Source organism: Felis catus, chromosome E1 (assembly GCF_018350175.1).
Source record: "Felis catus isolate Fca126 chromosome E1, F.catus_Fca126_mat1.0, whole genome shotgun sequence".
NCBI lineage: Eukaryota > Metazoa > Chordata > Mammalia > Carnivora > Felidae > Felis > Felis catus.
In genome coordinates, this window is record NC_058381.1 from 46,179,802 (window position 1) to 46,206,110 (window position 26,309).

The window sequence follows — 26,309 nt, forward strand, 5'->3', positions numbered from 1 at the left end:
GATGAATAACATAATCTAGAAATTTGTGCAAATGAAAATTTTATTTTATTAGCAATTGAATTATTTCATTCATTAAAATGTCCATATCATAATTGAGAGTATATTCTTGATCTTTATGCTTAAGAATGCCTCTGAAATGTTTTTCCCAAAGAAAAATCTCAGCAGATGCATTATCACCAGCCTTTTCCTCCCCTGGAAAATCATGGCTTTCTTAGGAAGAAATCTGGGTGAAGTTAAAGGAGGTGTAATTGGAGTGGTAGAGGCAATGGTGTGCTGGTAAAATTTTAACAGCCAGCTGGGGAAGGAGGGCTTGTAACATTTGCCGGTTTCCACTCTGTAAATAAATATTCCCACCTCAGCCAATTTCAGGCTACCGGCTTCTTGACAATGAGCTCTTGAAAATACTGCAGTGGGCTGTCCCCAGGCCAGTCCAGGGTGGCTCCAGCACGCCACCTGGTCGGGCAGGGTGATGGTGCTCAGTAACAGGGAACAGATCTATTACAGCTGCCAAGCAGCTGTATGATAAGAAATTTCCTCTATGGACATTAAGACAAAATTATGCATAAGGGTGCCATGGTCCACAAAATCAAGAATGCTAAGAGTCCCCAGTTTTGTGGGTCAGTCCATTAGTTCCAAGCAACCTTTTTCTCTTCCTTAATTCTTTAGATTCCCTACAGGAATAATGTTTTTTCTCAGTACTACGTCATCTAGGATGCCATTTCGTGAATAATCATTGTTAATAAAGCTGGAATCCATAGTTCATTTCCTAAAAGGTCACCAGATAAAAGTAATAGTTAAAACTCTTCATAATTTGAGAACTGACTTATTATATTTCTTAGGATGTTGAAATTAAATTCCTGTAAATATAAAGCTTGTACTTTGGGGAAAAATAAAGTTTTATTAGTCATGAAAAAAAATCTGCATATTTTCAAATAGAGAACCAAAATATGTGTTTTCAATTGGTCTTGACTCCTTTAAAAGAGCCAATCTTATACAGGAACCCACAGACTTTTCCTTTTGTCCGCAACTTCCTGCTTTTCCTCCTCAGGTGTAACCAGTTTTTCACTTCAGGTATCCAGTGACTTCTTTCTTCCCCCTACTTTCCTGCCTTCAGAGCCTGTCAAGTCCTACTCACCACACTTGATCCTTGAACAACCCAGAGGTTAGAGGTGGTGACCCCCACAGAGTTGAAAATCTGCATATAACTTGTGATTCCCCCCAAAACTTAACTGATAATAGCCTACTGTGGACCCGAAGCCTTACCGATAACAATTAACACACATTCTGTATGGTATATGTATTATATAATTTGTTTTTTAATTGAGAGAGAGCAAGCGGGGGAGGGGCAGTGAGAGAAGGGGACAGAGGACCTGAAGTGGGCCCTGTGCTGACAACAGCAAGCCCAATGTGGAGCTCAAACCCACAAACCACGAGATCATGACTCAAGTCAAAGTCGGATGCTCAGTCAACTAAGCCACCCAAGCGCCCCTATATAATGTAGTCTTACAATAAAGTAAGCTACTGGAAAAAAAGCTAAGAAAATCATAAGGGGGAGCACCTGGGTGACTCAGTCGGTTAAGCGTCCCAACTCTTGATTTTGGCTCAGGTCATGATCTCATGGTTCATAGGATGGAGCCCCACATCAGGCTCTGTGCTGATAGCATGGAGCCTGCTTGGGATTCTCTCTCTCCCTCTCTCTTTGCCCATCCCACACTCATGCTCTCTCTCAAAATAAATAAACATTTTTTTAAAGAAAATCATAATGAAGAGAAAACAAATTTACAGTGCTGTACTAAATTTGTTTTTAAAAATCCACATTTGTTTTTAAAAATGTAAGTAGACCCTCACAGTTCAAAGCCATGTTGTTTAAGTGTCAAATGTGGTAACTTTTGCTTATTACCCCTAATTCATTTGTACTAATGTGTACATTCACCTGGGTTTTCTGAGGGTTTTTTAGTTTATTAACTTTGAGAGAGCACGCACGCATGGTGGGGAGAGACAGAGAGAGAAGGAGAAAGAGAATCCCAAGCAGGCTCTGCACCAGCAGTGCAGAGCCCAAGGCTGGGCTTGAACTCACACAGCATTCCAGAGTTGGACACTTAACCAACCGAGCCACCCAGGCGCCCCAACCTGGGGTTTTTCTAATCTCTAATTTGTTCATTATAGATCAAGATTTACTAAGCATTTAGTGAGAGTGAAAGCCTTAAAACTCACCAAGCCTTTTTCTACAGCCTAACCCTAAAGCTAAACTGATTTTGTCAGTTTAGGAGAGGGTAGAGTCCAGGAGGGAACTGAATACAAAAGTGACAGGTATTTGTCTTTCCCACATGACTCCTCCCTCCTAGGAAGATCACACAAGGGTCTGGTCTTCGTGTATCTGCTTAGGTATAGCCTAGGAAGCTGCTAGTTCTTTTTTGTTTTTTGGTTTTTTTTTTATTTTTTTTTAATGTGTATTTATTTTTGAGAGAGAGAGAAACAGAGCACTAGCAGGGGAGGGGCAGAGAGAGAGGGAGACACAGAATCAGAAACAGGCTCCAGGCTCTGAGCTGTCAGCACAGAGCCCAACGCGGGGCTCGAACTCACAAACCGTGAGATCATGACCTGAGCCGAAGCCAGACGCTCAACCGACTGAGCCACCCAGGTGCCCCGGAAGCTGCTAGTTCTATAAGATCTTGGGATCCAGCCTGCCTGGTTAAAATCTGTGTACTGGCTGGGATTCCTTTTCTCTGTTCTACCACCCTTACTTCCCACTGCACATTCACATGAAGTCATATATACTGCTTTGGACTTCACATTAAACGGTTTTTTTCTTTTTTTTTTTCTTTTGGAAATTCCCAAAGGAACATGTGATTGTATTCTCTTCAGTGCTATCAGATGAGGTGGGGGCAGAAGGGGAAGCAAATTCTTTTCAGCTTTTTCAAATATGAGAGAAAAATGAGTTTCCATGTTCAAATTTTCACAAATGTTCAAATTTTCACAAATGTAGTTCGGTCTGTTTCACAACTGATAACATGAGGGAAATGATGATGATGATACCTGGACTTCATGTATTACATATGGAACAAAACTTTTACCCCTGGTAAAAACAAAATGAATTCACTAAATGAATTATTCTTTGTCTTTATAATAAATTATGTACTCTAAGCATTTAGTAAACACAGGAGACATCTTTTCTAATCTTTTTTTCCCAGACACGTGATCAAATACCCAAAAAGAACTCAGTTATCTGCTTGGTAATTATTAAGTAATCTGTTTCTTTCTGTCTCAGAGAGAAAAATCCCAGATGAAGATTTCGTCATCTTAATTGATGGATTAAATGAAGCAGAATTTCACAAACCGGATTATGGGGATACAATTGTGTCATTTCTGAGTAAAATGATTGGAAAATTTCCGTCTTGGCTCAAACTAATTGTCACAGTTAGGACCAGTTTACAGGTATGTGTTTGATTGTTTTGGGACCATAAATAATTTCTCTTGGAGAGTGCTTAAACAGAAAAAGTTCTAGATCCTTGTTCCCTTACTGATGAGTCTTTCTAAACCCCTGTCATGTCCTGGAGCACTAGAAAGAATAATTCCCAAAGAGTCTATTTTGAGAGTAAGAGATACAGTGATCTAGAGAGAGCATTCTGTGTATATGACTCTCTTGCTCAGATTCCTGTTCCCATTGCTCTAGATAAAGTGTCCCTCAAAATAACATGAAAAGAAAGTCTATTTTCTACTTTGTCCTGAGGATAGCAATGCAAATAGAATCCCTCACTCTAATTTACTGTTTGACTTTTGTTTTACCTTTTTTTTTTTTTTTATCGTGTGATGCCGTGCAAAACCCAGTTCAGTCTGCCATCTAGAGTCAGATTTTCTCCTTCTTCCCTCTGCTTCTACTTGAACAACTTTTCTGTAGCATGAAGGTGTATGCCTTCCTCTAAGAAATATTGGCAGACTTAAGGCTTTAGATTAAAATTACTACCACTGAAACATAAGATTTTTTTTTTAATTTTTTTTTCAACGTTTATTTATTTTTGGGACAGAGAGAGACAGAGCATGAACGGGGGAGGGGCAGAGAGAGAGGGAGACACAGAATCGGAAACAGGCTCCAGGCTCCGAGCCATCGGCCCAGAGCCCGACGCGGGGCTCGAACTCACGGACCGCGAGATCGTGACCTGGCTGAAGTCGGACGCTTAACCGACTGCGCCACCCAGGCGCCCCCATAAGATTTTTTTTTTAATCTTTTTTACCTTCCCTCCTCACTCACTGATCATTTAATGGCCTGGAAGAAGGACTAGGAATATGGATCTGAGCCTGTAAAGACACGCAGGCTAAGGATAAATGACTCCACCTTCTCTGCCATTTTCTTTGTAGCTGAGTTAGTATCTCCCACTCTTTACATATTCATACTTAGTTTAGAACAGAGTTTCTAGCCTTTTTTTTTTTTTGCCTAACCATTGCCTCTTGATGAACATCAAAATCTCACATATTATACACCTATCCCACTATTTTGATACAAACCACTTGTAACAATTACTAGTGTACAGAAAACAGTCTTAGCTCCCTCCATTTCCCTTCTCCCAGGGACTAGGAGTATTCCTACATACTGACCAATTAGCTTTACTAAAGCAATCTCAAAAGACATTTTAAGTATGACCTGATGAGCAGATGACTTTAACCTTTCAGCTATACCAAAGACCAGGAAAAGTACTCTATATATTAATCTACAAAGTCAAAATTTCAGTGTCCTCATAAATCAACACCTGTAATAACTTTCCAGATACTTCATTCACTTCAGCCAAGAATTTTCTTATTTTCATTCGGCTCTGACAGTGAAATCATTCATAGGTCTTACGAAAGAAGAACCCTCATATGTGATCGATCATTCATTATTTCCACACGTATTTCTTAACTTCAAGGGTGGCGGGCATTTTCTAGGAACTGAAGATACAGCGGTGAACAATACAGACAATGTCCCTACCTTTTAGCTTTTATTCTAGCGAGGAATACGAACAAAAACTAAGTAAAAAATTAAAATTAAAATTTTAGGTAGTTTTGGTGTTACGAAGACAAATAAAATAGGGTAAGGATAAATGAGGATGATAGTTATTTTAGATAGAGCAATGGGAAGGCCCTCTCCAAGGAGCCTGGCAAAATGATGAGATCTAATTTACCTTTTTAAAAGATTTCTTTGGTTGCTGGCTACATAGATAATAAAATGTAGGGGATCAAGAACAGGAGCAGTAGTATAGGTGACAGGTGATGGTGGCTGAGATGAGGGTGGTAATGGTGGGGACCCTGTGAAGTGGTCATACTTTGACTATGAAGGGGAATCAAAAGGACTTAATGATGAGCTGAGTGTGGAGGTGAGCAAGAGAGAAGATTCAAAAATGAATCACAGGTTTTCAGTAAGCAATTGGGTAAATGCCGGTATGAGGAAAAGAGAAAGATCCCAGAGACCTCCTGTGATTTGGTGATGGGGTCATTTACTGACATGGGAAGGTTTTGTGGTGGGGGGGAAATGCACTAGTTCTGATTTGGTCACATTAGGTTTGTCTACACAACATCCAAGTGTAAATGTTGAGTAGACATAGGTATACGATGAGAGCTCAGAGGAGAGGACTAAGCCTTCGGAAACACAAGGTTAGGCCTCACCCACAAGTAGATGATATTTAGAACCACGGGACCAAAGAACTATTGTAGGGAGTGAGGGTGGCTAAATAGGAGAAAGGAGTGGAGACCCAAGCCCTGGGTGCAATGAAAGAGGAGCCAGGAAAGGCTGGTAGGAGTGGCCAGTGTGCTAAGAGGAAAATGAGGGGGGCATGCTACGGAAGCAAGCTGCAGAAAGTGACTCAAAAGGCGTGACCAGCTCTGTGAAACACTACTGAGAGGCTGAGCAAGGTGAGCCCTGAAACATGGTTATTGAGTTTGGCAAGGTGAAGATTACATGTAACCTTGACAAGAACCATTTGAGTGAAGTGATGTGGTTGAGGTCTGCTCGCAAGACAGAATGGGAAGGAGGAATGAGAGTTAGGAAGTAGGGAAAACTCTCCAGTGAAGTTTTGCTAAAAATGGGAACAGAGATATAGGACAGTAGCCGGAGGGAGGAATTGAGGTGTCATTTGTCTGTATGACCCAGTGTAGGAGAAGAAATTGATGCAGAACAAGAAAGTGGATACTTACAGGACCAAAGTCTGTACACAGATAAGAAAAGATGGAACCCAGAGCATGAGTCACCACAAAGCCCTACAACCTTTCCCCAGTATAATTTCCAAGCAGAGCACCAAGGTACCAAGCTTATTAGAAGTATTCCTTTGGGGTAAGGCATCTCCAGAAAGCCTTCATTAATATGTAGTCATCTTATTAGGAAGGTTAGAAAGGTACGTGTTTATATGGAGTTCTCTGAGTCCTTAGACGTTTCTCTTACTGAATTGTACTTTACATCATGCCATGGTTTACACTGAGAAAAATTAAAGCAAAAGAGTTATGTGGCACTCCATTTTCTATTTATTTTAGGAGTGTTATGTAGAATATTGGCCATTGAATCACTCCTAAAGTACCCTTTATGAAGACCCATAAAAAATTATCTCAAGTCTCAATATTAGGAAAAATTATGTCGCTTCTGTGCAACTAATTTGTTTTAATCTGTGGATACTAATACTTAATCGTATTTCCCTCTTTGGCCACTCAGAAGTTTAGAATAAATTTGTGGACCTCACAATTGATCACAAGAGTTAGGGGAAACTGAAGGTCTTTCTGTCTCTCTCTCTCTCTCCATCTGTTTTAGGAAATTACCAAGCTGCTGCCTTTCCATAGGATTTTTTTGGATCGACTAGAAGAGAATGAAGCCATAGACCAGGACCTGCAGGCTTACATCCTGCACCGGATACACAGCAGCTCAGAGATCCAGAATAACATTTCACTTAATGGCAAAATGGACAATACTACATTTGGCAAACTCAGTTCTCATCTCAAGACCCTCAGTCAAGGGTCCTATCTATACCTGAAACTCACATTTGACCTCATAGAGAAAGGCTATCTAGTGTTAAAGAGCTCTAGCTACAAAGTAGTTCCTGTTTCACTCTCTGAGGTTTATTTACTCCAGTGCAATATGAAGTTCCCAACCCAGTCTTCCTTTGACCGGGTGATGCCTCTCCTGAATGTGGCAGTGGCCTCCCTGCACCCACTGACTGATGAACATATCTTCCAGGCCATCAATGCTGGTAGCATTGAAGGCACCCTAGAATGGGAGGATTTTCAGCAGAGAATGGAGAACCTCTCCATGTTCCTAATCAAGCGCAGAGACATGACTCGTATGTTTGTACATCCTTCTTTTCGAGAATGGCTTATCTGGAGAGAAGAAGGAGAGAAAACCAAATTTCTCTGTGATCCCAGGTAAGCCATAGACCTGTAATAAGCAATTCTGAGCCTATTTTGTATTTATTGCATGGAGCATGGGTATTGAAAGCAGTGAGAAGTGTTCTTCATTGAACATTTCACACAGAGGAAACATCATCTCCGTTTCTTCTCCAGACCAAGTTGTAATGAGGTTAACTAATTTATTTCCTCACAATGTTACTTTTAAGACACAAAATCTGCATAGATATTGAGAATGCTCCCCTAAATTCCTGTAGATTTGTAAATTTCTCTGTGCTAGTGGACCCAGGCTATAATTAATTTAGCCATTTAACACACTTCCTTAGTGTTCTTCAGATATGAAGAAAAGAATTGGTATATTGTTCATCTCTTTGACTTAGAGCAGAATCATTTTAAAATCACGATTACACTTTTAAAAGCCATACCATTGTCAAAGCCACCAGTGAATAACCCCATTAAAGCCCAGCCCATGCTAAGATTTGTGCTGGAAAATGGAATCTTAAACCTCACAGCTGAAACAGACCTGAAGAGATCAGCTGGTCCAGCTGCTCTACCTTTAGATGAATAAGGTGCCATTGTCCGTCCCCATTTTACTGCAAAGGCCTTAAGATGCTGAATCAGTGCTGGAGGTCATCGAGTTAATAGGTGGGGGGAAAGGAGGAAGGACTAGAAAAAGCATGGCAAATATATGGTATGTGCCACCACTCCCCTGCCCTGCATCCACGCATCCCCAGCACTCTTTCCTGATGAGCCTGACCCTGACTTAATAATCGTTCTCAGCTCAACAAACCAGACCAGGTATGAAACTGTTTCCCATTCCCTTGGGTAGAACTACATCTCTAGCATCCTAGTGGGGAGTGCTTTCTACTCCTCCACGCTAACCTTTTTAAAAGACTTATTCCTTTAATAAAGTTTTCAAAAGCAGATCTATCCCTGACTTCCTGGAAACAAAGAAGACATCAATAACATAGCTGGCAGATGCAGAGTATATTCTGGCTAAAAAGAAGAGGGACCAAATTTGCCTGTGCCTCTGTCCGTGACTCACCAGAGAGACTCAACTCTGACCATGCTGGGGTTTTATTTCTCTCCTGGCATGTTCTTCACCCGGCCTGACTACACACAACTGTGCTTGTGGGCATGCTGCTTGGCCTACTTCATGCCAGTTCATTAGAAAATTAGTTCCAGATTCTGATGAAGATATTAAGCCAGGCAGTAGATTTTGTGGTATTTTCCTGAGAGGGAATCTTTTAAAGAAACAAGCTATAGTGGAAAGAACATGGATTTTTGAGTCATTACCTGCATATAAGTTTCTTCTAGGGACTGTGACCTTTAGAGAGTTTTATGTTTCTGAGACAATTTTCTTATCTATGTAAAAGAGATAATAATTCCTAAAGTTGTTGAGAATTAAGTGAGGTCATGTAGTACCTAGAATAGTACAGAGTATGAAGAAAGTGTTTAAGGAATGTCCTTTTTCCTCCCATCTCTTTGCAGTAATAGACCCTCAACTAAATCCTGTGGCTGATTGGATAGGCAGCAGTAAGTAGTCTTCTGCTGTTAGCATTCAGGGGCACAAGATTTAAAAAAAAACCAAAAACCAAAAAAAAAGCAAAAAGATAAAACAAACAAACAAAAAAAACCCCACTGAGTCTGAGTCTCTTCTATGAATTGTATGGCATTCCCAAGAGTGTTTTATTATAAATCCCACTAGTACTGCCATGACGCTTAATACACAGAGTTGGCAACCACATATTTAAGAAAAAGAAACCAATCTAGAATTGCCTAATGAAGACTTTGAAACCAGTTTCCAGAGAACTTTGCTAGTTGATCTGCTCCCTCTCTTCTTGGAACATCTCAAAGAATTGAAAGCTGAGGTCCAAGGCAGCCAGGTTTCTACTGAATCAACCGTATCCTTACAACAGGTGAAACCCTTAGGGGCTCCCAAAGGAGAAAATATGGTTTGTTGCTGCCATATCATGACTTTCCAGGATTACCTTCTCAACATGATTTATTAACTAGAAGCATTTTGGCAACCAGCTGATACAGTGGGACAAGCAAACACTTCTAACTTCAGACGCTATGTAGTCTGTTCCCTGGTGATGAAATAACACTCAGAGCTGCTGAGGGATCATCATATATCACTTAATGGCAGAAAGAGTAAAATAGTAGGACCAGGAGTTATCAAAAAAGCTTCCTTACATTTCATTTCAGTTGGAATTCAGCCTTCTACCCAGCACTGTCTGGCACCAGCTTTGTTACTAAAGTATTGATCTTAGAGCTTGAGGCCCCCTGGGTCAATGAGATGGAAATTCACTAAGAATTTAATGCTATTGGCAAAGCCCAAGCTGGCCTTTCAAAGAAACTGACTGTAATTGCTTTCCGTTTCAGGCAAGTCTGATTAACAGGACTCTTTCAAAGCAGGGTTTGTCTTTGTGGCCTTCAGCCTCTACTTCCCGTACATTCCCCCTCTGCTCTCCAGTTTCTCCCTAGTTTCTCTCTAGAGCATCTCATGTATTTCAGTAGACCAGAGAGACCAACTCTGTGCCTCTGAAATCACATTACATAAGCCAGTGCCGACATGCCTGTCTCAGTGTAGGGAGAACTCTCAGAGGCAACAGAACATCTCTATCTTTCCTAGTCCATTTTCCTGGGTTTTCAACACTCACTCGTTCGCCCTGAACTTGCCGACCTTATTAGGGAATTAGACACAGATGAGAATATTGTATTGTGAAGCCAAAAAGTAGTTGATCCTCGTCAGAAATAGGCCACCCACAGAGGTACTTCTGCTAAGTTGAAGAGAGTCAGTAATCTGAGGATGTACTGGAAAGAGGAAATAGAGCCAAAGGTCAGTGCTACAGCCAAGATAGAGTTTTCCTTATTTTAAGTATCAGACAGCCTGTTGTCCCAGGATCAGGGCAGATAACTGACATCCCAGAGGGAATAACCTAGTGTTGCATAAACATACAACTGTCACAGGAAGATGAGTTATAGATGTCCTTTCTCAACTTGGTAACAGGATGGGTGTGTGTGTGTATCCAACTGTAAGCAGAGTGAAAAATCTTTTATCACATCAGAACTTCTAAGATTTTAGACTTGCATTCTGTATGAAAATATGCCTCTTGAAGCCCTCACAAACCTCAGACCTCACCACCTTATTCTAGCTTTCCATTTCCCACTATTCATCACTGTCATATCCTGAAATTAATCCATTTTATATTTTATTCCCATGGGCACTGAGATATCAGATTAACTCACTAATCTTATAAACTGATCTCTGCTATTCTAATAAGAGGGAGATAGCAAACCCATTTGAAGCAACTTGTGCATTTAAAGTAAGGCGTTTGAGAAAAGAAGTCATCAGTCTTTGTTATCTAACCTATTAATGACTTTGATCGTTGAAATTTGAGGCTGGGAGAGTAAACAGCTGGGGGCTGCTGGCCTTGTGCTGCTTAACATTTCTGCACAGCGTTAGGCTAGCCCTGCATGAACACCCTTTCTTTTTTTGTTTCCTTTCTTCACCATCTCCATCTTCACAGTATCTAGCCTCCCATTCCACAGGAACAGCTCACAGATCAATGTTTACATATATACATATATATAGGAATATATATGTAAGATTTTTATATCAAGATTAGAAGATTCAGTATTTTTAACTTTTTTAATAAAACACATGATGCTTGTGAACTTTTTTGAGTACTGAGCTGATACAACCTAATGAGGTTATGATTTGGGAGCCTAATTTGGGTTGACCTGATTTCCTCAAACTAAGAGAAATAAATTTTATGGTGGGTAAAAAAGGGGAAGGGCTGCACAAATCCTACCTATTCCTTGTGGGTATAGTTGAGTATTTACTTAATTCTTTGTGACCAGAGTTGATGTCTTATAATACGTGGTCTGTTAAGATTTGTCCTCATCATTTTGGTCATGTTAATCCATGAATTACACATTGGAGACCTGATGCTCCAAAATGTGTGCCACAAAGCAGAGTGTCGGAGAAGAATCAATGTGCCTAAGTTAAAAAAGAAAGCATTCTCCCTAAAAAGGAAAACTAACTCTGTGCGGAGGACCTGCACAGCCTGGCTTCTTATAGAATACACGGCCTGAGATAACCATAAATGGTTATGGTGACGTTGTTTATTTGTTTGTTTTAATCCAAACATGAGCCTCCAGGCAGGATGACATTCAACCTTGCCATCACTGAAACACAACCTCTAGATTACTACTGATAGCCGTTGCAGGCTCCCACAACAACCCCTCAAAGTGGGGATGGGCTCTGTGCTTTCTAGAAGCATTAGGGAAGAATTCAGCAAAGTGATGGATCATTGGAAGGAAGGAAAAAAAAAAAAAAGGTCCGGGAATAAATCAGCCCTTAGGAGAGGTTTGGAAGAGTTCAAACAAGGAAAAAGGTGGTGTACCAAACATCTACTAGCACTTGACTATCAGGAGGTGATCTACCTGCCTGGAAATATTAACTCTCTAATCTCCGTTCTGGGTCTACATCTGCTTCACTTCTAATTCTTTTCTGTCACTAAGGGGAATTCAGTCTTCTGAATTCTTCTGTTATGGTTTGAATGTAGTTTCCATGAAGAGATTTCAAGGATATATTATTGGATATTTGCCTAATTTTCCAATAATTTTTTTCCATGTTGTCTAATCCAGTTTCTAACTCCCTATTGGCATCAAGACTAAATGTGGAACTCCTATCTGAAGTATTATTCTAGTGACTGAAGGTCATGGTTTTGTGATTTAATGCAAGGGAGAAATTAGATGAAATCTAATGTATATCTTGGAATAGATCCAGTTTGCCAATTGCATGAATGTCCTTCAGCTTTACAAATTTCTTTTCTCTCAGCATAAATCATAGGACTCACATCTATTAGTCAAATAGGCAAACTGTTCCCATCTTTAAAACTCTTGTACCTTTGAGGATGGACAGCAATAACACTTTTTTCCTTTTCTAAATTTCCAAAAATCAGTTTGGAAAAACCTAGTAATCATTCTTACTGCCATAAAAACTCATGTGAAGTTTGCTAAGTTATTAAATATACAGAGAAATAGTTCTGCTTATGAGAAGATGGAGAGAGAGCATTATTTTATGATTGGCAGGCATGCAGAAGAGTCAACTAAAGAAAACACAGAAGGACTTATACTCCCTATATTGTTTGATTTTGGTACAAGATAGTCATGTTGCTTTATATGTTGAAAAGTGTGTGTGTGTCGGTACACACACTTTTTTTTTTAAGTGGGTATGCCCTGAATAGCAAATACTGGTTAAAACAACTTACCTAAAAATGTAAACTGGGGAGAAGCAGAGCAAGTGATTAAGGCGGTTTTGATCCTGAAAGTAGCATCAGAAATAGAGGCTAATTTGTCCTGTTAATGAATCTCTAAAGCAATAATGGCTGAATGAAAAGATGGGAATCCCACAGGCTTTCCCAGGTTGTCAAACCAAGATTAGCGGCACGGCAAACAGAGGGAGTTATCGCCAGCTTAGGGGGATAAGACAGCACATTTTCTTTTTTGTGAGCACAGCAACTTCCTCAGCGGTCTCTAGAGACTTTCAAAAGGAGATCTCCACATTTGGTAAAATCAACCCTAATAGCCTTCTATCCTCCCAACTGTAAGAACCCCCAGCTGTGGGGCATGTATTGACTGCAGCCATCAGCTTACCCAGTTGGTTCTACCATTCAAATGTTACTTGTAAGTATTCACTTACTTATTTCCACCTCTATGGACCACACCCTAGGGTCTCATTTGAGCTGCTTTTGCCTCCTAATGGGTCTCCCCTTCAAACCATTCTCCACCAGCAGCCAAAGTAATTTTTTTAAGCACAAATCCAACCGTGTAACCTCCTCCTGAAAATCCTTTCATGGCTTCTTCAAAGCCCTGTACAACACAAGTAGCTTCTGCCTACCTTTTTAAATTGAGCTCATTCATTCTCCCTCCTATTCATGATACTCTGGTCATAACTGATCATCTGCTAATTCCTAGAACTTGCTGAGCTCTCTCCCACCTGTGGGCCTTTGCACTTAACAGTTCCCTCCATCTGGAGCTCACTTTCCCTGGCTTGTCACATGGCAGCATCTCTCACTCCTCCTTCAGATCGCAGCTTAAAATGCCATTTCCTCAGAGAGACTTCCACTTGTCACCTTATATAAGTAAGTCCCTCCTTGTTTTCCTTATCATAGCAGCTTATATACTTTTTTCCTAACAGTTACCACAATCTATTATTAATTTGTTATGTGTGCATTCTTGTTTATATTGTCCATTTTGCCCTCTAGAATGTGAGTGAGTTCATGAGGACAGGAACCTTTTCCGTCACACTCACCCTGGTCTTCCTAACGCTTAATAAGTATCTGGCACACAGTAAGCACTCAGTGGATGTTTTTTCAAATAACGAATTAATAAGTAAACAAAGGAATGATAAGTGGTACCAATTTTAAGCTTGCAACTAAAAATATTTGAGAAACTCTTCTGGCAATTCAACAGACAGTGTCTTTTGTTCACTCTGTCACCGTGTGTCAGGAGTAAGTGGAGCCATGCATTTCAGCAAGGATTCAGTGAGCACTTATAAAGTAATATTTTCAAGGCTCTGTGTTAAGCACTGCAGAGGATACAAATACAAGTTAGATAGATCGTCTACCAGGAATTAACAGGTTAGTGGTTTTAATAGACACATTTATAACTAGCTATAAATCAAGGCAGAGTGCTATGCTAGGGCTATAAACAAAGAGCTGAGCAACATGGGGGAGGAAGAGATAAATGATAAATCTGAAGTGCCTGCTGTTACTGTTTTAAACTGTGACAGTTCAATGGAGTCATAGCTCTTCTGTCTCGTGAAGCCCTGCCAACTGCCTAAAGACTTCATTGTTGAGGAGAAGTGTCCATTTGCCTCAGGCCGATGATGCATTAACAGAACAGAAGGGCAGTTGGAAACTGGGGGACAAAGTGGTAGGAAATTTCTATCCAGATTCCATGTTTAAAAAGAAGTAATGCCGCTCCACCCATTTCTACAAAGACGTATCTTGGGCACACTTGACTTTTACAGTCCACTACCTATGGTTTACTTTCGTCAGGCCCTTTCATTTCATTTCCATACTGAATATGAAACAGTAGGACAGGCTGACTACAGATGTATTTTGTATTCAGGTTGCATGACAAGAACATGCCAAAGCAGTTACCGGCTGATAAGCTAAAGGTGGAAGAAAGAATTTTTGCAAAGATGTGTGGGTGTCATTTGCTGAGAATTGACAGCAACAAGCAGACTAGACTGTAAGGCAACATCCACCAAAGTGTGGCTGTGGGCAGCATTTTTAAGATGAGAGATGAAAAAGAGGATTGTCATTCTCTTCTTAATATTTGAGTCATGGTTCTACTCATTTCACAGTCGAACAGTGGCAACGTAGATGCCCACAAATTCAAGGCCACAGTGGGAGTGAATTAGAAAGCAGATCTGGAAGTCCCTGTGCTCCTCTTCCTTGAGCCCATCTGCTTAGCATGTGTTCGTTTCATGAAACGTTTGTTGAACTTCTACTCTACACCAATGACTCTGCCAGCCACTAGAGAAACTTTGGTGAATGAGATCCCACCCAACACTAAAGCCATTACCTTCTAAAGGGAAGTCATGAGCAACCAACAATTGTGCCGTACTACAGAGTACCCTAGGAATCCGGACCAAGAGAAAATACTTTGCAGAAGAGGTGATGCTCAAGTTGAGCCTTGAAGGATGAGTTGATTCCATGAAGCACTGGAATGGGAGTGGGAGAGCACTATAGACAGGCAAGAAAAGGTCATGGCAGGAGAAAAAGCAGGTGTAAAGATAGGAAAGTCTTTGGGGAATTGTGAGAAGATGTGATTAGAAGGTAAGACACATGGTCAGAAAAAATGATTACAAGTGTCACTAGGAAAAAAGCTTTGAATACTGTGTTTAAGACTTCACAGTTTATTCTGTAGATAACAGGGAGTCTCTGTATCTTTTTTTTTTAATGTTTATTTTTGACAGAGAGAGAGCATGAGTGGAGGAGGGGCAGACAGAGGGAGACACAGAATCTGAAACAGTCTCCAGGCTCCAAGCTGTCAGCACAGAGCCCGAGGTGGGGCTTGAACTCACGGGCAGTGAGATCATGACCTGAGCCGAAGTGGGATGCTCAACCGACTGAGCCACCCAGGCACTCCTAGTCTCTGTACCTTTTTAAGGAAGAGGAGACAATGATCATTTAACTCTGATGATGTGAAAAATAGCCCTGACAAGTGGTATATGGAAGATGGGTTGAAGAAGAGGAGAGAGTACAAGTAGAGATACTTGTTGTAAGGTTTATAGCAATAGCGTAGGTGAAAAATGCCAATACCTACAATGTGAGAATAGAGAGCAAGGTGTATGTGAGAGAGACATTTTGGAGAAACTTAAAAAGCAGTTGGTCTCTTTTTGTGTGTAGACGGTGAGGGTGGAGGGCTCACAAATGACTCCCAAAACTTATCTTGAATAATGGAAAGGAGTGAAGCTACTGACCAACATAGACCATTCTGACGGAGGAGGGCTTCTGGCACAAGCAAAGATGGGAGGAAGAATAATAGGCTTATGGGGAGAAGGTGAGTCCTGTTTTGGACATGTTGATAATGAATTACCTCCAAGGAAGGTGCACAGGAATGTTTAGGAATGTGACTTTGGAAAATAGGGAAAGAGAATATTTAAAGCACAGATTGATGGATTATCAGCAGATAAGTAGACAATAGCAGCTGAAGGACTAAACAAGATCACCCAAGTTAAGAGTATAAAGCAGGAAGTTTGGAAGCATGAGAAGAGAATAGTCTCATTTAAATGCTAGGAGAGGGGCGCCTGGGTGGCTCAGTTGGTCAAGCGTCCAACTTCAGCTCACATCATGATCTCGTGGTTTGTGGGCTCATGTCGGGCTCTGTGCTGACAGCTCAGAGCCTAGAGCCTGTTTCAGATTCTGTGTCTCCCTCTCTCTCTGCCCTTCCCCTGCTCATACTCTGTCTGTCTCTCTCTCAAAAATAAATAAACATTAAAAAAAGAAGAAGAAAATAAATGCTAGGAGAAAATGATGAGCCAAATAATAATAATTTACAAGGGGAATAGTAGAGTTAGAAGAAGAAACAAGAGAAAGTAAGATGATGGAAGTCAAAGGAGAAAAGTTTTCTGGGCCAGGTCTGAAGTGATGAATATAATTTCTTCCTGCATTCCATCAGCCAGAACTCTGCAACCGCACTTGAATGTGAACATGAGGCTCCTGGCAGAGTAGCTGCCTCCCAGCAACGGCTGCTGGCTGTGGAAGAGAGCACAGATCTTTCGTCGGCAGCTGTCCCCCTCTGTCCCATAATTCCAATCTCACTAGGTCTCCTTAAATAATTCCCCACATCCACCTCTATACCATACGCACATTCCACAGTAGCACACAGTATTTCCACCCAAATTGTAAGATAGATAAGCTGGCTTCAGATTGTAGGCAATGCCTGGCCAGCGGGCTGTAACTCTACTGCTTTATCACATGTGAGCACTGCACAGAAGAGTATCAAAACACCTACCTAAGTGATGTTTCTCTGAAACACTAGCATGTCGTATATCGACTTTCCTCATAAGAGCTAATGAAATCTATGTGACTGCACGTCAGTGCCTATGACTAGAACAATGGAGAAAACATCCATGCTGGAAATATTTGAGCCCATTTGTTAGCATGTTCCCCTACTACAAATAGAACCTTTAAGTCTAGCTATCTCCCTGGGGTGCTAAGTGAAAATCTGTTAGAAAAACAAACATAGGGGCGCCTGGGTGGCGCAGTCGGTTAAGCGTCCGACTTCAGCCAGGTCACAATCTCGCGGTCCGCGAGTTCGAGCCCCGCGTCAGGCTCTGGGCTGATGGCTCAGAGCCTGGAGCCTGTTTCCGATTCTGTGTCTCCCTCTCTCTGCCCCTCCCCCGTTCGTGCTCTGTCTCTCTCTGTCCCAAAAATAAATAAATGTTGAAAAAAAAAAATTTTTTTAAAAAAAGAAAAACAAACATAGAGCCATTGTGTATTTTGTGTAAAACAACTGCTCTTCAATTTCCAAACTGTTAAATGGGCCAAAGGAAGGGAGAGTGATTCTTGCTTTAGAAAGGGTTTTTTCTCTAAAGGACCCCATAGCTCTGAAGTCTTAAGCCTTGGGAAGCAGGGTTATCATGTAAGAGTAGCACCTCACTGCCTTGTAATCTGCCACTGTCCAAGGGTTGGCATCACTTGTCTCCAATTACCTATATCAAGGGGCTGCTGATGCCTGCAAAGGGGAATGGAGGTAGGCTCTACCCTCTGCTATTCTGGATACTACCTTCTGTACCTTTGTCCGAACATAAACATCCAGGACAGAGGAGAGGCAACAGTGCTGGGGGAAGAATCTTCAACTCTTACCTGTGATTGGTTCTCCGCTAAAATACCTAAAAGCAAATCCATCGTGAATATATGGTTTAACATCCTCCTGAAAAACCTCTGGTCTACATGAGAGATTTCTATTCGTCCTGTTAGCTTAACTTTTACTTTCTTTCTTAGGAACTATTTAGCTCTGTCCTTATCCCCCCACTCTGCCTAAAATTATACTACCAAGTTTTCCTGCATTGACTAACAGTGTATGGCACCCATACCCACTGATTGTTCCCTGATCTGTGGATTTATCTTTTGGCTGTGAAGCTATTGAGGTCAAGGCATGGATGGGTAAGGATTGAGGTTAAGGATAAGGTCTCACATGTCACCCTGCTGCACACATTAAAGATGAAAGCTCTGTTTGAGCACAGTCATCTTCCAATACGTTTAAAGTCATGTGTGGTTAATATTCATTCCTTTAGTGTGGCACTGTGCTACTTATGGAGAATGTAAAAGAAATATAGAACACATTTCACTTAATATAGCTCACTTAATTCTTACCACAGTCCTGAGAGGTAGTTAACACCGTTCCCTTCTTACAGAGAGGTTAGGTAGTTTTTCCAAGGTTGCAAAGCTTTTCCAAGTGGCAGAACTAGGATTTGAACATAGGTCTATTTTAATTTTGTTTCACAGATGAAGAGGCAGCACTGTGAATTCAGACAGGGAAATCTGCAATGGAACTTTGAATCACAAGGTGACCTTGTTATATAAGCTATGTGGAAATCATTCTACTGCCTTCACCACTGCCCCCCCTCCATTTGGTCTTTATCACCACATTTGAACCCACATAAAGTTGACTTTGATTAGCATCATCTTTAATTGTAGAGGGAAAACGCAGTTGTGTTCAGTCGTGCATAAAATCATGTCACACTGATGAGAGCTCCCTCTATTTCGTAGCTAGTCTCTCCCAAAATGCCAATCAAAAAATGTCAAAATTAATTGTTGATTTTAATTATGTTAAGGATTCAGAGTTTATACCGTACAAATGAATACATTGCTCTTTACATTGGTTGACTTCTTCACACAAATATGCCCGTTTTTCACACGAATGAAAACCAAGTTGCTAATCTCGTCAGTGTGCTAACAGAACTAGGTTTCAGAAAACCCTGGGTTCTCATCCCAGCTCTTTTATATCCCAGCATTGTGAGCTGGGAGCTGTCCTTCAGTCTTGCCAAGTCTCAGTCTTCCACCATAATATTAGGAGTAATATTTAGTCCTAGGTGTTTGTGAGAATCTAAGAAAGCGTTAAAGTATTTTCAAAACCACAAGGTAGTGTGCAACTTCACAGTATTACGAATCCAATCTTCTTTAAATATGTGTTCCTATTACCTAAGAGTACATATTGGAGACAACACGGCTTCCAGCCTCCATACAGTCTCGCAGGAAGACTGGCATGCAGACAGCGTGCTGCAGCAGGTGTGATGGAGGTGTATACCAACAAGACTCTAAGGGAAGAGCCCCTGGGGCATCTGGTGGGACAAGGGAAGACTTCACAGAGGAGATGCTGTGAACTGAGACTTCAGGAAGGAGAAATAGTTGGCCTGATGAACTAAACAGGGAAGGGAATTCCAGGCGGAGGGAAAGTACATTTGAAACCCTAAAATAATTTACTCTGTCTGAAATTAGAGGCACAAGGTAAGGAGGTAAAAACAGAGAAATAGATGTGGGACAAGTTATGGAGAGCCTTTGAATACCATGCTAAGGAGTTTAGATTCTGTCTAGGAGGAAGTATAAATCCACTGAAGAATTTTGTGCAGCATTTTTACCAGGTTTCTGCACTGTAAGATTATCGGCATGGGCCAAGGAGCAGGCAGTGGGAAGAATGAGGCTCTTGCAATTGTCCAAGAGAGAAAGTATAAAGAGAGGAGAAAACACCTGCTAGATTTTATGTCTGAGTGATTGGCAGTATACTAAAAAATAAATCTTAAAGGGATTTGGATTTGAGGGAAAGCTTCAACTCCAAATAATGTCATATGACAGGTCATTTGAATTATCATTTGAAGGCAGAAGGATCCAGCAGGCAGTTAGAGAAGCAAAACAATCTGTCTGTGCTGGAGATCTCACTGCAGTGAGAGCTGGAGCCAGGAGACCTATGATATGAGAGGAAGTGGAAAATAAAGCAGAGAAGTTACATCATGGAAGGAAATGGGAGCTGAAGTGTCAGGGTGGTGTCACAGATGTCAGAAGAGAGTTCCAGGGGAGGTAGTTAATAGGGCCTGATGCTGGAGGGGAAAAAAAGAAAAAGACAAAACTCAAAGGCTAAAAGGCAACCAATGAAGAGGCCGCTGGTGATCTTAGAGAATGGTGAGGCTAGGAGTCAAAAGGAGTAAGGTTTGAGAGTGAACAAATAGTTAGAAAAATAGCAATAAACACAGACATATGTAGTGTAACACATTCAGACGGTAGGTTAGCCAGTGGCACCACACCTTATCAGAACAGTAAGGGATAAATGGAAATGCCAGCATATAATATAAATTGCTGTTATCCTTCGTGTCCTGAACACTATAAACTCTGTGTCCAGCGAACTGTTCAGAACCATTTTTGTGAATAATGTGATATGCTTGTGTCAAAAAAGAAACGAATTACCGTTGTCACCTTCATCCTTTCCTTGACCTGTATTGCTTGCTGGTTCTCCTCGATGCCAGATCAATAACAGCAAAAGGAAGCATTGTCATCTCTAGCTAGCTGAAATGCATTCTAATGCAAACATCTTACCAGGACTTCTCAGTTATGGTAGTAAAATTAAAGCACGAGGGCAATGTCGACTCTGTGTCTAATCCGTTTCCTTCTCAGATGTGAGTTGTTTTTTTTTTAATCTTACCCCTGATGGGCATGGTTTCTCATTAATGGCCTGAAGCATCGGGAGTAGGTCAGAGGCCTGTATTCAAGGGTCCTAGTACTACGTAGAGGAGTCTACGGATGAGTCAAAGTAATAATTCTTACACCAGAGAGGCTGCAATAATTTCAATGTTAATAACTGGATAGGGTTTTGAGAACTTGAGATAGGGCTCTTTATAAATGTTTCATGTCATTCTCACTTAACCTGTACCCTATTAAAATAGCCTACCAACTAAATTGGGCTTTCTAAGGATAAATAAAAGTTCAGTAGCAATTTCCAGGTTTTGTGAATGTGAAACAATCTGAGCTCATACCTTCAGATGATACTGATGATTCCATGCAGGCTACACTTCTCTGAGACACTCTTTTAATTAAATAACTTCCTGTCTGTTATGGTTAATCTTATCCAGTCAAGTAAGTTGGCACGGTATCCACTAGAATTCAGAAATTCTTGAAGCTCAAGGTTAGAACATGGTAAAAGTCTTTTTGGAATGAAATCTCTCGATAATGATTCCTCTGTAAGATGGGAGTTAGCCCATACCCTATTATTGAGATTCTTTACTGAAGCTTAAAAAAAATCAAAGAAGAAATTAAAAGTGCATTTGTTTTTCAGACTTAGTATGAGGTCTCTCCAGATGTTAAACCTGGCAGAGTAGCCAACGTTCAACACAAGAGAAAACCATCCAGTAGATATTTGGGTCACTTTTCAGGGAAGCATCATCAATGAAAATTTACTTGCTGTTTCCTTCTTTTTGGTTAATTTATTAGGCTTGAAGCTGAGATAATGATTTAATTTCCCTCTTCTATGATACTCCAAGTGAAAGGAATAGAAGAGTTTTGTTACCAGTGGCATAAAGAATTCTACTAACCACTAACCTGGTGGGGGTGAAGAGAGACAGTTCTAAGTGTCCACGGCTCCCACCAGGCCAGAGCAAATGTGGCAAGAAGGCACATCCCAAAGATGTGCTTTCCTTCCAAAAAATTGTATTGAGAATTTTTTTAATATGAAATTTATTGTCAAATTGGTTTCCATACAACACCCAGTGCTCATCCCAACAGGTACCCTCCTCAATGCCCATCACCCACCCTCCCCTCCCTCCTACCCCCCACCAACCGTCAGTTTGTTCTCAGTTTTTAAGAGTCTCCTATGGTTTGGCTCTCTCCCCCTCTAACTTTTTTTTTCCTTCCCCTCCCCCACGGTCTTCTGTTAAGTTTCTCAGGATCCACATAAGAGTGAAAATTTTGGGGGCGCCTGGGTGGCTCAGTCGGTTGAGCGTCCGACTTCGGCTCAGGTCGCGATCTCGCGGTCTTGAGTTCGAGCCCCGCGTCGGGCTCTGGGCTGATGGCTCAGAGCCTGGAGCCTGCTTCTGATTCTGTGTCTCCCTCTCTCTCTGCCCCTCCCCCGTTCATGCTCTGTCTCTCTCTGTCTCAAAAATAAATAAATGTTAAAAAAAAAAAAAGTGAAAATTTTGTACATGCAATACACTGTGTTAGGCACTCCAGCGAATATAAATAACTCAGAATTTCAGTCATAAATATAAATATGAATACACGCACACACACACACACGTATACACACATACATTGACACTTAAAGGAATATATCATTAGGATGCTTTGAGCTAGAAGAAATAGAAAATTCCAACTCAAATGGATTGAACAAATAAATGTATTACTTCATATAACAAGTCCAAGCTTTAGGCAGCTTCTGATTGTCATACAGTCAGGGCTTATGCTCTATTTTTCTGTAATTCTCTCAGCTTAGCCCTTCTGTTATCTTTGTCCTCTGACCAGATGCCCACATGATTGCAAGAGAGCCATGGCAGTTCTGGTATCATGGGCTGATAAGACAACATGCAGAGGCGGAAAAGAGGGTTTTCTCTTAAGAGATTAGGGACCCATTAGCAAGGTGATGGGGGGAATGGATGCTGTTAGGAAACCTACAGTCAAGTAGAGGAGAGAGCAAGAAATACGGTGCTAGATACTGTACTAGAGAGATATACAGTCTATAAGGCTTGTACCAAAAAGAAAGTACTGCCCTTTCTCGGCTGGGGGAAAGGTAGAGGTGGATCAAAGACAACTTCACTTGGACAAGAGGTTGTTAATCCATTGGGGACATGTTGAGCTTAAGATACTGTGGGACCTCCAGGTGGAGAAATCCAGTAGACAGTTGGATGTATATTGATTGGAATAAGTCTGGGAAATCTAGATTGAGAAAAAGATACAGGTGGTGGTGAAGGCTCTCAGGATGGATGAGCTAATGGAGAGAGGACAGACTGGGACCGGAAAGGAGATCCTGAGGAGCACTGACATTTTAAAGCACGGGTAAAATAAGAGGAGTTCACAGAGACAAAAAATAAAAATGAATCTTTTAATGCCATCTGTGTGTGGGATGGGTGCAAGCCAACTAGAAATGACATTTTGTGGTATTCACACATGTGATCTGGGTAAAGGACTGGTAAAAGCGAGGAACCTTTCAATAGCCATTATTTGCCCAGCATCAGGTGCTGTTCCCTAAGAAACTGGTGGAATGAGACAGAGTTTCCCTGGAGGTATGGCTAGACCTGAACAGTCCCCCACCAACACAAAACTGGAGCATTAAAATTCTAAAATGAGTCTCTTTTTCTTTGCAGGAGTGGTCACACATTACTTGCTTTCTGGTTTTCCCGCCAAGAAGGAAAACTAAACCGACAGCAGACTATAGAGCTGGGACATCACATCCTCAAAGCACACATTTTTAAGGTAATTACAAAAGTTGAAGAATTTTCTCTTTCCATCACCAGCAGGCTTTCCTTAACACTGTGTGTGTGAAGCTACTGTCATTTTCTTATAGTCCCTGCTTGTTGTAGAGCTGTTCCATCTCCTAAAATTTATGGCCTGTTCCTCCATAGACCTTTGGGAAGAGAATGACATTTGTCTTCTCCCAGTTTAGCCGATTGCTAGGCTTTTTGGGACATGTACATGTATAATCATTTAGGTAAGAGCCATATACACATACATATGTGTACTCTATATATGACCTACCATGTCCTATAACAATCAGTTGCAGATTTTCACAATGCCTTAAAAAAAAGAAAGAAAGAAAAAATCGCTGAGAGCAGTTATTCTTTCAGTTTTCTTGTAATTGTTTTATGAAGATTTTTTTTCATATTCTGAGTGCTATGATTTTCAAAATGTTTATCTGGAGCCAGCATTAACCTTTCTTTGGGCTACCTCCTCTGTTCGCCATTCAAATTACAATCCCAGTTGTTCCCTCAGTAGTTTCACAACATTTAAGAACTCTATAGCATCCGCTTCCCTCTCTCAACATCCACAAGGCTGGAATGGAGGACCCAGAAGAGGGCACACAATTTGTCCGTTTGTGTATGCGTGTGTTTGGGTGTTTCCTCAGCACTTACCTGGACATTGTCCTAGGTCCTAGGGATACAAAAGCAAAAAAGATACTAGTCCCTAGTTTCAAGGAACTTATAGTCTAAGTAGCAGTTGTGGGGTAAAGTACAAAAGTCAAGAAAGAAATTTGCTCTCCTGGTGTTTCTAGCCCACAGTTTGCCATTGCATCTGCTACCTCCAATCCCCACAGTCTCTTTAGAGTGCTCTTCCTGCCTCAGGATTGAGAAATACTAGTATCTTAAATAGTTCTCTGTGTTGGACTTCCCCCAAGGGATACTATTAAAGATAAAACAGTGCTCTTCAGAGAGAAAATGGCATTAAGGGCAACTCCAAGAGCCTAGCAAATTCTTCCCAGTATATAAGCGCACAGCCAGAGAAGCCTGTTCATCAGACATACAGAAGTGAAACCCACAGTGACAAGTCCTTTATTTGAATCATAATTGTCGTATCTAACAAATCACTGTACCAAAAATGACTGTACCCAGTGACCTTACTTAGCGGGAGCAGAGTGAGACTAAAATAACAAGCAAGGTGTCTCATTCCAACTTCAAGTGGACCAGAAAGGGTCTGCTCCTTTTGCAAACTCTGAGATCATTATCCTTCAGTTAGATAGGAAAGTAACATTAAGTATTCAGCATTACCCCCTTTAAACACTTTAGCATTTAGCGTCACCATCTGCTTCAGATCAGATGCAGAGAAGTTGATTCCTGTCTTTTCTGTATAAAATAAACACCACATTAACAGATAAATGGTACGAAGTGTCTTTGACCTAGTATGATTATATCCAATACATGGAAACCTACATTTAAACCCTGCACTCCTATCATTGACACAGTTTTATCTTACGTTGCTGCAGACAACATGGTTGCCTGAGATAAGACTGGCTCCATGTGTGATTCAGGCCATAAATACTCGGGTGTGCACCATATGGTGATGACATGACCGTGGGCTGAAGAATGTAGACTCGCACTATGGCTTTCCTGATGGCGCACTTTTCAGGGTCCTTTAAATGCACAGTGCTCCCTGGTTTTTTTTAATTTTTTTCAACATTTATTTATTTTTGAGACAGAGAGAGAGCATGAACAGGGGAGGGTCAGAGAAAGAGGGAGACAAAGAATCTGAAACAGGCTCCAGGCTCTGAGCTGTCAGCACAGAGCCCGATGTGGGGCTCGAACCCACGGACCGCGAGATCATGACCTGAGCTGAAGTCGGACGCTGAACCGACTAAGCCACCCAGGCACCCCAGCTCCCTGTTGATACACTTTAGCTTCTCCCAGACGCCTAGATTTTTCAGTCCCCATCAGTTGAGGGTCATGAAAAGTCAAATACAGACTCTATGGTTATAACCAGTAGAACTTCCGGTCAGCAGTGACATATAGTCCGATTTATATTTCTTTCCAATATATTTTAAATTCCCTTTGTTTTATCTTTGTTCATGAAAAATTACATATAATGTCATTAACTACCTTAAAAATATGAGGTTGTAGGTCTGTAATTCTCGATATTTGGCTGGCAAGGAAGCCCTTTTCATTCTTTTTGTTTTTAACAGCTTTATTGAGGTATAATTCATATACTGTAAAAGTAACCGATTTAAGCGTACAAATGAGTGACTTTTAGCGTATTTACAGAGTTGTGTGGCTGTCACCACCATTAGTACGTTTCCATCACCCTAAAAATAAACCTCATGCCCACTTGAAGGTACTCCCCATACTTCCTGGCAGCCATCAGTCTACTTTCTCTCTATAGATTTGACTTCTCTGGACATTTTATATAAATGGAATCATATAGTATGTGGTGTTCTGTGTCAGGCTACTTTCATTTAGCATGTTTTCAAGGTTCATTCATGTTGTAGCATGTATCAGCACGTGATTCCTTTTGATTGCCAAATACTCTGTTTTGTAGATATACCACATTGTATTCATCCATTCACCAGTTGGACACTTGAGTTGTGTCTACTTTTTGGCTGTTGTGAATAATGTTGCTATGAACATCAGCTTATAGATTTTCCCCTTTTTTGATTTTTCTTAAATAAAATTAACCATTTTAAAGTAATAACTCAATGACATTTAGTACATTTGCAGTATTAGTGTCCACGTTTTTATGTGAACGTGTCTTCACTTCTCTTCAATATATACCTAGGAATGGAATTGCTAGGACATACAGTAACTCTTTGTTTAATGTTTTGAGGAATTGCCAGTCGGTTTTCCAAAGTGGCTGCACCGTTTTACATTCCCACCAACAATGTATGAGGATTCCAATTTTTTCAAACCCGTGCCAGTACTTGTTAGGTACTGTCTTCTTTATTGTAGCCATTTTAGT

At 40.9% G+C, this 26,309-nt stretch overlaps 1 protein-coding gene across 13 annotated transcripts in view; it reads left to right on the forward strand.

The window, feature by feature from the left end:
• TANC2 (tetratricopeptide repeat, ankyrin repeat and coiled-coil containing 2) overlaps positions 1-26,309 on the forward strand; it is a 379,268-nt gene that overhangs the window by 301,948 nt on the left and 51,011 nt on the right. For all 13 annotated transcript variants that reach the window (XM_045044003.1, XM_019818072.3, XM_045044005.1 and 10 more), the window contains 3 exons: positions 3,269-3,435; positions 6,770-7,377; positions 23,234-23,342. In XM_045044003.1, the coding sequence (XP_044899938.1) occupies positions 3,269-3,435; positions 6,770-7,377; positions 23,234-23,342 (884 nt within the window). The remainder of the gene's footprint in view (positions 1-3,268; positions 3,436-6,769; positions 7,378-23,233; positions 23,343-26,309) is intronic.